Source organism: Suillus clintonianus (genome assembly GCF_016758775.1).
Source record: "Suillus clintonianus strain FC179 chromosome Unknown DEU56scaffold_2, whole genome shotgun sequence".
Lineage (NCBI taxonomy): Eukaryota > Fungi > Basidiomycota > Agaricomycetes > Boletales > Suillaceae > Suillus > Suillus clintonianus.
The window spans coordinates 382,192-395,206 of NW_024539226.1; the positions used below are offsets into that span (position 1 = coordinate 382,192).

At 49.1% G+C, this 13,015-nt stretch overlaps 4 protein-coding genes across 4 annotated transcripts; 3 read left to right on the forward strand and 1 right to left on the reverse strand.

Annotated features, from left to right (window-relative positions):
- Nucleotides 1-27: 27 nt before the first annotated feature.
- Nucleotides 28-1,258, reverse strand: DEU56DRAFT_765880 (uncharacterized protein). The gene has a single exon (XM_041351051.1). The coding sequence runs from the start codon at nt 1,112-1,114 to the stop codon at nt 473-475; it is 642 nt and encodes a 213-aa protein (XP_041215149.1). The 5' UTR covers nt 1,115-1,258; the 3' UTR covers nt 28-472.
- Nucleotides 1,259-2,771: 1,513 nt separating this feature from the next.
- On the forward strand, nt 2,772-4,740 carry DEU56DRAFT_765889 (glycoside hydrolase superfamily). Its single transcript, XM_041351052.1, has 5 exons — nt 2,772-3,307; nt 3,355-3,692; nt 3,746-4,536; nt 4,599-4,627; nt 4,689-4,740. Exons 1-3 carry the CDS (start codon nt 2,832-2,834, stop codon nt 4,450-4,452), a joined length of 1,521 nt encoding a protein of 506 aa, XP_041215150.1. The 5' UTR covers nt 2,772-2,831; the 3' UTR covers nt 4,453-4,536; nt 4,599-4,627; nt 4,689-4,740.
- A 1,770-nt stretch (nt 4,741-6,510) lies between these two features.
- DEU56DRAFT_876064 (uncharacterized protein) lies at nt 6,511-7,848 on the forward strand (the record flags this gene model as incomplete). The annotated part of the gene is made up of 1 exon (XM_041356012.1): nt 6,511-7,848. The coding sequence occupies one exon, from the start codon at nt 6,511-6,513 to the stop codon at nt 7,567-7,569; it is 1,059 nt and encodes a 352-aa protein (XP_041215151.1). The 3' UTR covers nt 7,570-7,848.
- A 1,674-nt stretch (nt 7,849-9,522) lies between these two features.
- Nucleotides 9,523-11,448, forward strand: DEU56DRAFT_765902 (uncharacterized protein). Its single transcript, XM_041351053.1, has 2 exons — nt 9,523-9,871; nt 9,928-11,448. Exon 2 carries the CDS (start codon nt 9,937-9,939, stop codon nt 11,398-11,400), a length of 1,464 nt encoding a protein of 487 aa, XP_041215152.1. The 5' UTR covers nt 9,523-9,871; nt 9,928-9,936; the 3' UTR covers nt 11,401-11,448.
- Nucleotides 11,449-13,015: the final 1,567 nt, after the last annotated feature.

A 13,015-nucleotide genomic window follows, 5' to 3' on the forward strand; every position in this document is an offset into this window, starting at 1 on the left:
CGCAGACTTCTAATTGAACGTTCCAAGAAGAGCTAACTCGAGTAGTACAAGCTGCATTGCTTCAACGACAGTTTGACATTTGTATCAGTAGGTATTACGAGTGGTGGGACACGATGAAGAACATTATGGTACTGGATGGGATAAGTAATGGTACGGGATGTATGTAAAGTAGGTTTTGTGGGTCGGTGGGGGATGATGGGAGCAATGGCGGTATTACATCAGTGAGAGTGAGGGAGGTATACTAGAAAAGAACGAAAAGCACAGATGGAGTGCATCGCGCGTTAATGCGCGGGTATAAATATTAAAGAAAGAATATACGCGTATGTGCAAGGAAAGTCGTTGGCAGGTGATGTCGTCCCAAGGATGTTAAGCCATGTGTACAATAATGGCACAAGACCTGGTGCCAGGCCTTATTTAAGGTTCATCAAGATGCATTGCTCGACGAGGCGAGCGGAATGGTGCTCGTGCACGCTCATACTCGGCAGTCCCTGCGAGGAGTATTGTGGATAGTAAAGAACTGCATGCAGGTCATTGCGCCGGGAGACTGAGGTGTTGATTCACAACGTGCCCTCGAGAGGGAAGGTGATAGGTCGAAGAGAGCGTGGTGGGCGGGAGCAGTGGCTTGTTTATTAGGTATTGACCGCACGACAGATTTCTTATCGGTTGGAGCGAGCATGAATGCTGGGATGGGAGGAACGGGTGGTGGGGGGGACGAGATTGAAGGGCTAGGTGGCGGTGAGCGGCAACGGGTTGAAGATTGACCGAAGCCGCGCCTGCTTGTGCGTGTTGGGGAAGGAGATAGGATAGGAAGTGATGTTATTGATGAGTTACTTCTCCTGCCCAATGCACGTTTACGCGCGCCAAAGTCATCGTCTTCACCGAAAAGACCTTCCTTTGCCTTCCTGTCTAAGCGGTCATGTGACCTGGACGCGTTCAAAGTGTTCTTAAGAAGTGGTGAGCCTATGAGGCGAGGGGGAATGGGTGGTGAATTATTTGGAACGGTCAAACGAGAGTTGCGATGAATGGGGGGCGGTGATGGTAGAGGGGTTGGGACGAGCTGAGGTGAAGGCATTGGAGGAGGAGGAGACTGTGAACGAGCTCGAATGAAAGACATGATGAGTTGAACTTGTGTGGTTGCCCTGTGATATGATGGGCTTGTTCCGGGACATAATTTTCTTGAAGGGACTTTTATATGCTCACATGAGGCCGTGTAGTATACTTAGTTCGTTTTTGTTGTTCCGAAAGAGAAGAATGAAATTGGACGCAGTCCGAGTCACTTAATCGATCGACGTAATCCTTACCATTCACCCGGTATCAGTTGCCTAATTGGGGTTATACTCCTCCGAATGAATTACATCCGGAAATACTGACTGAGTTGCTTTCTTGATCAGAACCGAATAAATTTATTTTGACGTGGACTAGAGAACACGCGGAAGCCTAGCATGCATCCAGGTATACGCCACTCCGTAGACCAGAGTCGGAGGAGACAGCAATCCCGTAGGACGCGCTCACAACCCACGCCAACATATGACTCACTTGGAAACCAGGGTCAAACAACTGACTGGCACCATCGCCCGCACCTGCCGCTCACAGGAGTTAAATACGTCAAAATTAATCCGATAAAATCTGAAAAACAGTTGTTTGACGTGTATTTCGTGTTTTTTACGGGTCTCTATCCCGTGAATCGGTACTACCGCAAGCTACCTCTCCCGAGATGCGCTGATTCTCCGATCTTCCGTGCACGCCCTCTCTCATGAACAACTCGATTCATTGCAATTGTCGCCAGCACGCCCTTTGCCATAGATCCTCCTTTCATGCTTCTCTAATTAACAAAATGTGCTTCTGCGATTCGCATATTGTCCTCGTCGCCCCCATGATCATCATCACCAGCCCATCAAATAAACCGTCTTTCTATACGTGAGACGTTGGTAAGAAGAATCAGAAGCCTTCTAATATTCAAACACCAAATCAGGAGTCCTCTCTCTAGGTAGCCCATTGTTAACCCGTGATTTTATCACTGACCATCAGATGTCGCCACCTATCTGGACCCACACTGACTCCCATTGTCCTCTCAATCCAGCGAATAATCGCTACCCTCCGTTACACAGCAAAACATATATATTCACCGTGCGAGGTTAAGTCCTCGGAAGTTTGTGAAAGGGTTCAACCTTTAAATTCGTTCTTGTACCTTTAGAAACGTTACCCGGGACGCTCATCCCATCGATAACCGTTCGGGACATGAACTGGACCGGCCGTGATGCCGTGACAATATTCAACCACATGCCCATATGTTCCATTGAGGCCTTGTTCGAAGTGCACATGTCTTCCTTCCAGCTTACTTTTTGCTAAATACACGTATAGCCTTGGTCGCGAGCTAGCCGACACCGACAGCGATTCGCGTGCACTCATTCCGCGGTTTCGAATTTACCAAAGACGCTGAATTTGCCGCCGGGTGAACTTGTGAAGTGGTACGTCCACATTTTCACATTCATTGTTTACGAAACTTAATGCAGAGCCTAAACTGATCACCGTCAGCCTCAGTCTGAATCGCCCACTTGCGGCTGACTTTCTGCGCGGTTTGGATAACCCGGGCGCAAATTTTACCGGAGTAAAGCCTAGCACTAGTGTTCTGCACCTTTTGCCAGACCTGGTAAAATACATATGAGTTCACAGTAAAAAGTGCAGTACACCATGTGCGCTGCAGTGGTGCGTCCATGTCCACCCTTTTAAATTTAAATTTTCATTACTTACGATGCAGTGTCTCACCGTCAGCCTCAGTTTGAATCGTGTTCTTGCGGCCGACTTGGCGTACCGCTGTAAGCTCAAATCCGATGTCAGCCTCGGTGGTTGACATCAAACTACGATTCAAGTATATCTACATTGCATGTTCTCCCATGACTGACATTCCGCTTTCCATCTACTACGTTTTCACTATGTTGTCCTGCACGTTCGTAACGTTGTTTTTCCTTCCACTCCTTACCCTTTCCGCTCCTTCCATCCAGTTCCCTTCTAGCTTTGGAAACAACTTACAACTGGCAAACGTACCAACCCATCCCGAGGTCGAACGCAGCCCCGCTGACGTGCCAGGGTCATATGTAATGACCTATTTTGTTGACTGGGCACCCCGGGACAACATGAACTACGCCCTATTCGACTTCATCGACTTTGCGTTTGCTCTCCCAGACGCAGAGTTCAAGCTGATCTTTGATTCGGATAATGCGCCTGCCATGCTCCGGAAGCTCGTGAAGGAAGCACATGGCGCGAATACCATGGTCAAGCTTAGTATTGGGGGATGGACAGGCAGCCAGTGAGTGTACTCCTGGCTTCTCCTTTGCGTCACTCATAGTCTTTCAGGTATTTCTCGCAAGCCGTGTCCAATGCTGCTAATAGGAAGATCTTTGTCGACAACATCCGCGCCACCTACGATGAATATGACCTCGATGGTATCGACATCGATTGGGAGTACCCCGGACAAACAGGCAGACCAGGCAACTCCGAAAGTCCGAGCGACGAAGAGAACATGCTCGCGTTCCTTCAGCTTCTTAGGCAGTCGCTCCCCCCGGGTGCCAAAATGTCAGCAGCCGTTCAGGACACTCCCTTCGCCGGCCCCAACGGTCAACCTATCACAGACGCGTCTGAGTTCGCAAAGTGCCTTGATTGGATCTTGCTCATGAATTACGACGATTTTCAAGGTCCGTATGAATTCGAAACGATAAGGAAAGCACTGATGCATGGTAAATTATAGCTGCAAATCCCCCTGGTCCGAACGCGCCCTTGTACGATGGGTGTGGTCAATCCACTCAGCCCTCCCAGAACGCAGCAGCCGGATACAACGCCTGGACATCAGCAGGTTTCCCCGCGAACAAGATGGTTCTTGGCATCCCAGGGTACGGCTACGTCACCAATACCGGTGCAGACCACCTTCGACAACGCTCTCCCGAAGCCCCGCGTCTCCACCGCCTCGCCAGGCGCACTACCGTTAATTCTGACGACGACCATCAAGTCCAGTTCCGAGATCTCGTGTCAAAGGGCATTTTGCAGCGCAACGACGACGGAACGTACAGCGCCGTGCCCTCGAGCGGCTTCACGCGTTCCTGGGACAAGTGTTCTGCGACACCTTTCTTGCATTCGAACACGCAGACCATTCCGTACGACGATCCTGAATCGCTCGGTATGAAAGGCGCTTTTGCAAAAAAGACGGGCATGCTTGGTGTTAACATGTTTGATGTGCATGGGGAGACGGACCAGTGGGACCTCATCACGGCGACGCGGAATACTTTTCTCGGCCCTCCATCTACTCCGGCATCTGATCCTGCTTCCTCTTTGTCACCCCCAGGTTCGCCGTCTACAACAACATCTGATCATGATCCCTCTTTGTCATCCCCAGCTTCGCCGTCTGAACCAGCAATGCCCGGGGATCAGCAGCAGGGACTGATGGGACCCTTGGCATGAACGTGAAAGCATGATTGATGGCAGGTTAGGGATGATGTGGGCAGACCAGGCTGTGCGTGCGATTGGGTTTCTAGGCAGGATGGGCTGGTAGGATGGATCCGGTGCTGCCGTCGGTATGGGTTATTCCACTGCTGGGTCATGCTTGCCTCTCTAGGCTAGCGTTGAACCACGCTCGCTGTCAAATGGAGATGTCTTGGACTTGTTACATTGTCAATCAATGAAGGATGGCTTGGTACCTTTTTTCATATCGCCCGGGAGTTGACATGTTCCAGTCGTGTGAGGTATTAAGTTGGTAGAGCCATTTATATCGATCACCATCAACATCTGATTCTGATTCTGGTTCTTTCTCGACTCCCGATCAGTTCATCAAGAAGTTCGAAGCAGTGTGGCAGTTCAAGAATGGGGAAATGAAAGGCTAGATTTCGGTCTGGGCGAAATATAGGTATATGTGATGTATGGGAACGGGTTCCTTGGTTGGACTGTGCAGTAAATAGCTATCTTATGAAACTTTTCCCTCTCTACGCGCTGATATTGCCCCGGTGGGAGTTATGTATGGTGTTGGGTATTGTTACAACGGTATACCGCCGAAAGTACGAGAGCGGGTGTCTCTGTACAGTTGATAGCTACAAGGGGAGATGAAACTCGACCCGGTTGCGAGTATAATGTGCACGGCACCGATTGGATGAAAGGGAGCGGTGGTCATGGGAGCGCGCGGATGCTCGGAGATGGACGTGATGTTTCCCGACGCGTGAAATGAATGCGAAAAACGCATATGAACTTGCGTCAAAGGTTCCTTCTCGTGCGTGTACTCGAGCTCCCGTACGCGTAGGAATACGGGAACAACGACGGGAAAATGTCGCGTGATGGGCTTGTTTACATGGCGCACAAAATCTTCCTGAGCCCTTTGATTGAGCCAGAGCTCTGCTTCTTCTGGGTGGTGGTGCGCCTATTGGTGGGACCGAAGACCTTGCGAAGGTCTTCGCACATGACGTGGTTATCACGGGGCGACTGCGCATGACCAAAGAGGGCAAATGCGTTGGTAGAAGCAGTGATAGAAGGGAAGCCAGAGAAGTGGGTGTTTGTATTGTAGGTTGTGTAAGCCATTGCGTTAGAGAAGGATGTGTACGCGAGAGAACGGGTGCGTTGTGCGATATTTAGATATGTTGCTCGGAGGCAGGTGAAACTGCTGCTGATGGGGAGCCATGTCGAAGTTCGGGCTGCTTAAGTACCTAGGCCTCGAGTCCTGTCGATTGCTGCTGCTCTGGCGACCGCGTGTGACAAGGGCGAGGAAGAAATCAAGCAATCAGATGGCGTCGGGAACTGCCTTATTCGGTAATTCTTGAGTGCAATATCCATGGGACCCACGGCGAACAAGCGATTGAGACATTCTCGAGGCGAGTCATGGAAACAAGGCCGAAACAGGAAAATTTGTTTCTGAGACGCAATCGAAGACAACAATGAGTGGCGGTTGTTTGTGTCGGTTTGGCAACGCCTTCACAAATCAACAACGCACAACATATGTAAGACTGACTTGCACCTTGTACGCATAGTTTGTCGGTCTGGAGTCTGGACAGATTGACCTGACTAGTGACCATCTGCAGGAAATGTGGAGGGTACTCTGTCACTCTTTCAGGAGTACTCAAGCATTGCGTCAGTTAACTGATTACAGGCTAAAAGTCTGACACCTGTCCGCCTGTTTCTGATTTATGGCTCTCCGTTGACTTGGCGTTTTTGGATAGATTGGCGAGACAAGAGTGATGTCTCTGGCAAGGAAATAGTACTAGTACTAGTGAGACAGCTGTAAGTGAGTCTCAGAACTACTACAAGGATAAGTGTTATCAGGCTCATTCAAGTCTTAGTTAGGAAATACAAGATGCCGTGTGATAGTGTCACGTGACCGCTAGTATAAAATCACAAGCCAATTTTCAGTCACGTCGCTGGCCAGGGGTTAACCTACTCTCACCTTTTGTCATCGCTCTCAGTCTGGTCCACATCATCAGCCTGGTCCACATCATTAGCCTCAGTCTTTCCTTCTTCAAACCATAATCCTCCTTGAACATGCAACTCGTCGAACAGAAGAACAAGATAATACAGTCCATGACTTTCCACAAGGGACTCGTGTCGTCTCTCTGGCGCTTGCCAACTGAAATCTTATCCCAAATTTTTCACCTCTGTCTCCCTGAAGACAAGTACTTGTCACCCTCATCGAAACAGGCCCCCATGCTGCTGACCACCATATGCCGACCATGGAGGGAGGTCGTTGTGGGTACGCCCAGTTTATGGTGCAGGTTAAATGTAGAACCCAGTGGCAGAGATTGGGAGAAGGCGGATTGGGAGAAGGCAGTTGTCTTCTATCACTCATGGCTCAAGCGAGCACGAGGAATCCCGCTCTCAGTAGCATTCAAATGCTGGAACTCGTCTGAGCAACGCAGCCTTCTTCTGCCTTACGTCAAACAAATCTCGTCCCTCGCCATCCGTATTTACCACGGATCGGGAAATCCTGAAGATTTGTTGAAAGACCTACCCCGGCTACCCGCACTTCAGGAGCTGGTCGTACGAGCTCCAATATTTACACCTAGGATGTCAAAATCTATCTCGCGACTGCCATCCACTATGCGTAGCCTCGATGTCTCGGAGTTGCCGCCGTTCGACATCGAGCGCTTAGCTTGGTTCAATCACGTATGGGTCCACCTGACGAACGTCAAGATCTTCATAAGTCACCCGGACGCATTACTCCACTTGCTCCGTCTATGTCCCAACCTCTCCTCGTTAACGGTTCACACATCATTCTACGACGCGAAAATCTTGGAGCCACTTACGCACGCCAACATTCAATCCTTATCCTTTTTGAACCACTCTGGTGACATAGGGTGCTTAACTGGCCTGTTCAATGCCTTGTCACTCCCCAATTTGCGCGTTTTTGAATTGCAGCACAAGGCAAAAAACCAATGGCCTCACGAGGTTTCGTTGGCATTTTTGGCACGGTCGAGGTGTTCCCTGGAGAGCCTGATCATCAGCGGTCGGGTGATGATGACAGAGGTGCAGCGAGCGGAATATATTGCGCTTAGTCCTTCTCTCAACATCTTCGTGGTTCGCAGGAGTCAACACTTTTCGTAAGGGCTCAGTTGTTACCTGAAAAATGATTGTAGTACCAATACAGCGCGAGGAGCATCCGAAGATCAAGAGTATTACCGGCGTACCCATGTTTGGCCTTTACGCAGAGATACATACACGGAGTACATCGCAGCGGGGATTTGTTACCTACCTTCCTGTATCGTACAGAGACTATACCACTGCTTTAAAGGCGAGATATAACTCTACGTGGACTTTCAGAAGGCTACAATGATTTTTTCCCTACTTGTGGCTAAAGGTACAACTAAGCGATAACGCTTCGCAGCGCCACCTGGGACGCCCGATAAAAACGATAGCCCATGTTAACCCCTTTCTGGCAAGCTGGAACGTAGGGATCGTCAGTCTCCCTTACTAGTCAGGCCATAAGAGAAGGAAGACAGTCGTTCCTTGTATATTACGGGGTCAAGCTGTATAAGGCCCATGCGAGATGTACATATTACATTCCACAGTCGGAATCATTTCTGTTTGGGCGAAGCCGATATCATGATAATGGTTCTGAGCGTTTACAAGACGATACTGGTACAGCGCAGCTTGTTCAGCTATAGCATCGTGAGGGTAGCGACGCGAACACACCGAAAGAAAATGGAAAACTGCCGCACCACAGGTGTGCATGTGAGCCAACATGCAATATTGATACAACAAAGGGGTAAGTATCTGCGTAGACAGGTGTCGTCAAGGTGCAAAGCAAAACTCTACAGAAATTCCCGCTCTTCACAATGCACATGCCTATAGTATATCTAGCGTCCTAGCGTCCATCATGCTGCGAACTGAAGCCATATTTTCGACTTGGGCAATGATATGGCGATCTGACACGATTCTTTTGTATTCTCCACCGGGCTGCTGTGCTAGCAAAAATGCGCTGAAAGGTTGTCCAAGGCGCACGATCAACTGCAATGCTTGCAAATGAGACTCGGAATTAACCGTCCCCTTGTCTCCAGGAATGCCGCGAAGTGAATCGAGAACTAAGCCGAAAGGCTGTCCAATGCGAGGAGTGAATCGCACCGCTCGCGACCGAGACCCAGTGGGCAAACTGTATAGCGAAGACCCGACGGATAGATCTGATATGCTCTGCATGTCGTTTTCGAAGTCAGGCAGCTCAAGGGAGCAGCGAGTCCAAGGACGGACAAGCAAAAAGGTCTGCCGAGTGAGCTTCGCCCGTAAGAAATGTTTTGGCTTGTCTTCTGTGGTGACCAGCAGGTCACAAAGCCCTTCTGCTTTGACTTCGTACGTGAAAGATGTCTCCTGGCCTTGACTGCGCCTCCATCCGACTGCGGTGCCAGGGAATACAATGCAAGGTAAATGCAGCCTGCAGTTTGTGAAACGAGGAGCGCTCAGCTGGTCAAGCAAGGTATAAAATTTGAGCAGGTGTGTTACTTGGAATGATTGCTTCTTCCACCATTCTTGTGTGTTTAATGGTGTTGAGCACCGTCGACGTGCACTTGCTGAAGGGATTGTGACGCGTTTTCTAAAGTTGTCCTAGCTATTTTTTTCGCGTCCTATCCAAGGGTTCAGATGTCCAAGGCTGTACCCAGGTCGTGAAATGTGTCTTGCTCAACGACACGGCTTCCTGCGCCGAACAAGGGGAGACCTGATTGCCGCCGCATGTGCATGAGCCTTCGGTAGGCGGTGCTGCTTGCTTCTGGAGCAAACACGATCAAACTTGAACAACTTGAACACGTCTAATAATTAATTTAGTAATATCTAGTCTCCCTAAACATTCGTCGTGTCCTGCACAATGTTTGAATGAAGCTTTACTTATGTGTATCTATATTACACTGCTGTAAGTAAGTTTGGAACACTCATGCCTTGATACACCTTTAGCTACAGGGACGGGGGTTGGGACATCGATCTTGCTCCGGCTTTGCAGTGTCCATTGACAGGCCACATATATTTAGATCTATTTTTTCGACTCATAGCCCTGACCAATATTCTCTACAGCCTAGTATCAAAATGCTATGCATATAAATCGCAAGCCATCTTCACAGCACTGAGAACGCACCTCTGTACTGTACCACTAAAACGTTTCAAGTTGAGTGGCATGTCAATTTGTTGCAGATAGCGAGGAGCTGACATATTCGGTCGATAAATGAAGGTCGTACTGGTGTTGTTCCTCGATACCATCTCGATACCATCTTCGAACGATTTTACTACTAGCCTGAGGTGAGCGAAGATTTGGCCGTAATCGAGTTGCTAAAGTCTCACCTGGTGATTCGTAGCTGGTCAAAGTTTGAGGGCCAGGGTCTTTTTCAACGCTAAATCATCGCGCATTCTCTTGTCGTCCACGCTGGTGAGTTTTGTTGTATGCTGTATCATTGTGTCGCACAAATTCATTGCGGTTAGTAGTGACCTGTCATGATCTTGCCAGAAGAATGCTATATAGACGAATTCGACCGATATGCGATGAACGATATCCCCATACGCCTCATACGCCTAACAGACATGACGTTTGTTGAGCGCAATGAGGTGAGGGAGCACTTCAGGACGTCCTATATACGACGTCTCGGTCAGCCCTCCGATACTGTCAGATACGCCATTCTATCTCACCGATGGCTGAACCAGGGAGAACCAACCTACGAAGATATCAAGGCGGGCATAGCAGCAGGTCCGGGATACGAGAAGCTGAAAAAGTTCTGCGCAAAGGCCGAGGAGTACAATATGGAATTTGCGTGGTCGGATACCTGCTGCATCAACAAGAGCAGCAGTACCGAGCTCGACGAGTCGATTCGCTCCATGTTTCGATGGTATGGAAACTCGGCCATTTGCATTATCCATCTGGCACAAAGTGAAACCATCGAGGATATAATGGAGGACGAATGGACTGAAAGGGGCTGGACGTTGCAAGAACTTCTTGCACCTGCTCGAATCAAATTCTTTAACAAGCACTGGGTGCCCATGACATGTGATAGAAATGACAAAAACTACAAGGATGACATCAATGACTTCTTGGTCAGTGGGCCATTGCTGTCCAGCCTAGGGCGTCGGGAACCGGCCGAGATATTGGAGACACTGGAGAGAGCTACTGGCATTCCTCATGATGATCTACAACGCAAGTTTTGTCCAAGTCCGTCTGAGGTGGATAAGCGGATGACGTGGGCAGCCAGACGCAAGACAACAAGGGTCGAAGACGTGGCGTATGCCTTGATGGGTATGTTTGATGTGAGCCTGCAGATCGCATATGGAGAAGGAGGAGATCGCGCATTCTGCAGGCTCATCGAGGCCATCATGCAGGCTGGTGACCCCTCTGTCCTCAACTGGAAAGGCGAGGCTGCGAGGCATCACGCTTCACATGCCATTCCTCGATCGCCACAGAGCTTCATAAGCTATCAAAGTTTAGAGTTCGAAGGCAGTGGGCGGCTGGAGATGACTATGACCAGCCTTGGCTTGCGAATCCCTCTGGTGATATTCCCTCTTAGCGTCCGTTCGAATTTGCAGGCGGGACATGGCCACAGCATCACACTCGCCTGCCTGCTATGTCCAAGCGTCAAGATTGATATCGATACCAACTACGGACTCGACTCCGGTGATCAGTACGCGCTCGGGATTGTCAACTATTCGCTCATCGGCCATGTACCAGGGATTCGGGGCAAGTCTGCCTGTTTCATCCTACACCGACAACCTGATGTTTTCCGCTGTGTGCCTGTCTGTAAACCCAAGTGTACCGAATTTGTTGGACTTAAATTCTCTCCTCCGGACGAGAGGTTCACTGAGTGGAAGCTGGTAGAAGAGGTGGGCCTGGTCCAAGTTGACTTCCCGAGTATACCAGATGAACCGGTTTGCTACATTGATCGCCGATATCTACAGACCGTATACTTGTAGCACCTACTCTTAATGAGTCAAAGAGTGACTGAATGAGCTATGCTGGCTTGTTTTCTCGATGCAATACTTGAGCTTGCGATGAAGTGCAGCACTACTTAGTGCAAATTTAATGGCGTAGAAATGTCTTGTTATTGCCAGCGGCAATTTTTGGCTATTTGCTTCTAATTTGTGGGGGGGAGTCTGGACAGATGGACCTGACTAGTGACCATCAAGGTATTTGTTTGTGTAGCTGAATATCTACTGCAGGAAATGTGGAGGGTACTCTGTCACTCTTTCAGCAGTACTCAAGCATTGCGTCAGTTAACTGATTACAGACTAAAAATCTGACACCTGTCCGCCTGTTTCTGATTTATGGCTCTCCGTTGACTTGGCGTGTTGGCGAGACAAGAGTGATGTCTTTGGCAAGGGAATAGTGAGACAGCTGTAAGTGAGTCTCAGAACTACTGCAATGCCAAGAATACGGTCTACCTAACAACCACTCTGTATCAAAGAAAAGTAACACATTCAATGAATACCTCTCCATCGCGATAAACCGATCAATGTGTCGCAAGCAACGATTATATCATACCTACCCCCTTCAACCCTAGCCGGCACACCCCTCCTACTATCCCTTAATCCCAATAACCTAGCATCATCCTCCAATTCCCTCTTCTGATACACATTAAACCATGGATCCTTCCAATCGCAATGCGCACCATCATCATACCTAACTCCCCGCCTGATCATAGCCTCCCTCATAGCCTCTGTCAGATACTCCTGCACTCCCTCAGCATATTCCGTGGGGGCTCTGTCTAGCACCTTCCTTCTCATCAACCGAATGTCATCATCTAGCGCCAATAAATCCGGCGGTGAGAGTTGGAGTAAGTCGCGCAAGTTCACGCCGCCGATGGTTGCTTGTGCAGGTGTCGTGTTGGAACCCTGAATTAGTTCTGTTTCTAGCCGGCATATGACACCAGTCAACAGAGCCACTTCGCGTTCCTTTCGCTGAGCCTCGAGGGCGAGTCTTTCGACATCGCTTCTTAGGCGTCGTAATTCGTCATCGAGGGTGGATGTCATTGTGTTTGGGGTTATCTGTTGCGCAGATATATTCATGCGGTGTCGTTGGTGAGATCAGTAGGCAGCTATCTGGCGAGAGTATTAATCCATGTAAATACGCGTAGTGGAATACACAAACCTCACCGTTTGCTCAGCGTAGTGCAGAACAACCAAGACAAGATGGTATTGCGATAAGGAATCGATGGATTATCATAATCTTAACTTTACTGAAGAGACGCCCAACAAACGGTAGCTTTTAGAATATCGTTCGAGCAATAATCAGTGAATTTTTATAGAAGGAACTAGTCCTTCCTTTATTTGTCTGTCTGCGAGGGAGATTAGCAGTATATGATCAACATGAGGAGTCATTGAGGACGTTGAATAAAATGGTTTGTAACCAAACATCCACCATACTTTGCAATTGTTGAACGTTCAGAACGCTGATCAAGTGAACTTCGTGAGCGCACTGACTCTTGGCAGAATCTTGAGAGGAAGAACTCGGTCGTTGTGACACGATAATGTGACTAATAGAAGTCTAGAAGATCGCGGTCGTGCAGAAGCAACTCCGAGCTCCAGACTG

Coding starts and splice junctions, on each gene's coding strand:
- DEU56DRAFT_765880 (XM_041351051.1), bottom strand. CDS start 1,114: ATGTCTTTCATTCGAGCTCGTTCACAGTCTCCTCCTCCTCCAATGCCT.
- DEU56DRAFT_765889 (XM_041351052.1), top strand. CDS start 2,832: ATGTCAGCCTCGGTGGTTGACATCAAACTACGATTCAAGTATATCTAC. Junction 3,308..3,354: donor GGGGGATGGACAGGCAGCCA/GTGAGTGTACTC, acceptor ATAGTCTTTCAG/GTATTTCTCGCAAGCCGTGT. Junction 3,693..3,745: donor GAATTACGACGATTTTCAAG/GTCCGTATGAAT, acceptor GGTAAATTATAG/CTGCAAATCCCCCTGGTCCG.
- DEU56DRAFT_765902 (XM_041351053.1), top strand. CDS start 9,937: ATGATCTTGCCAGAAGAATGCTATATAGACGAATTCGACCGATATGCG.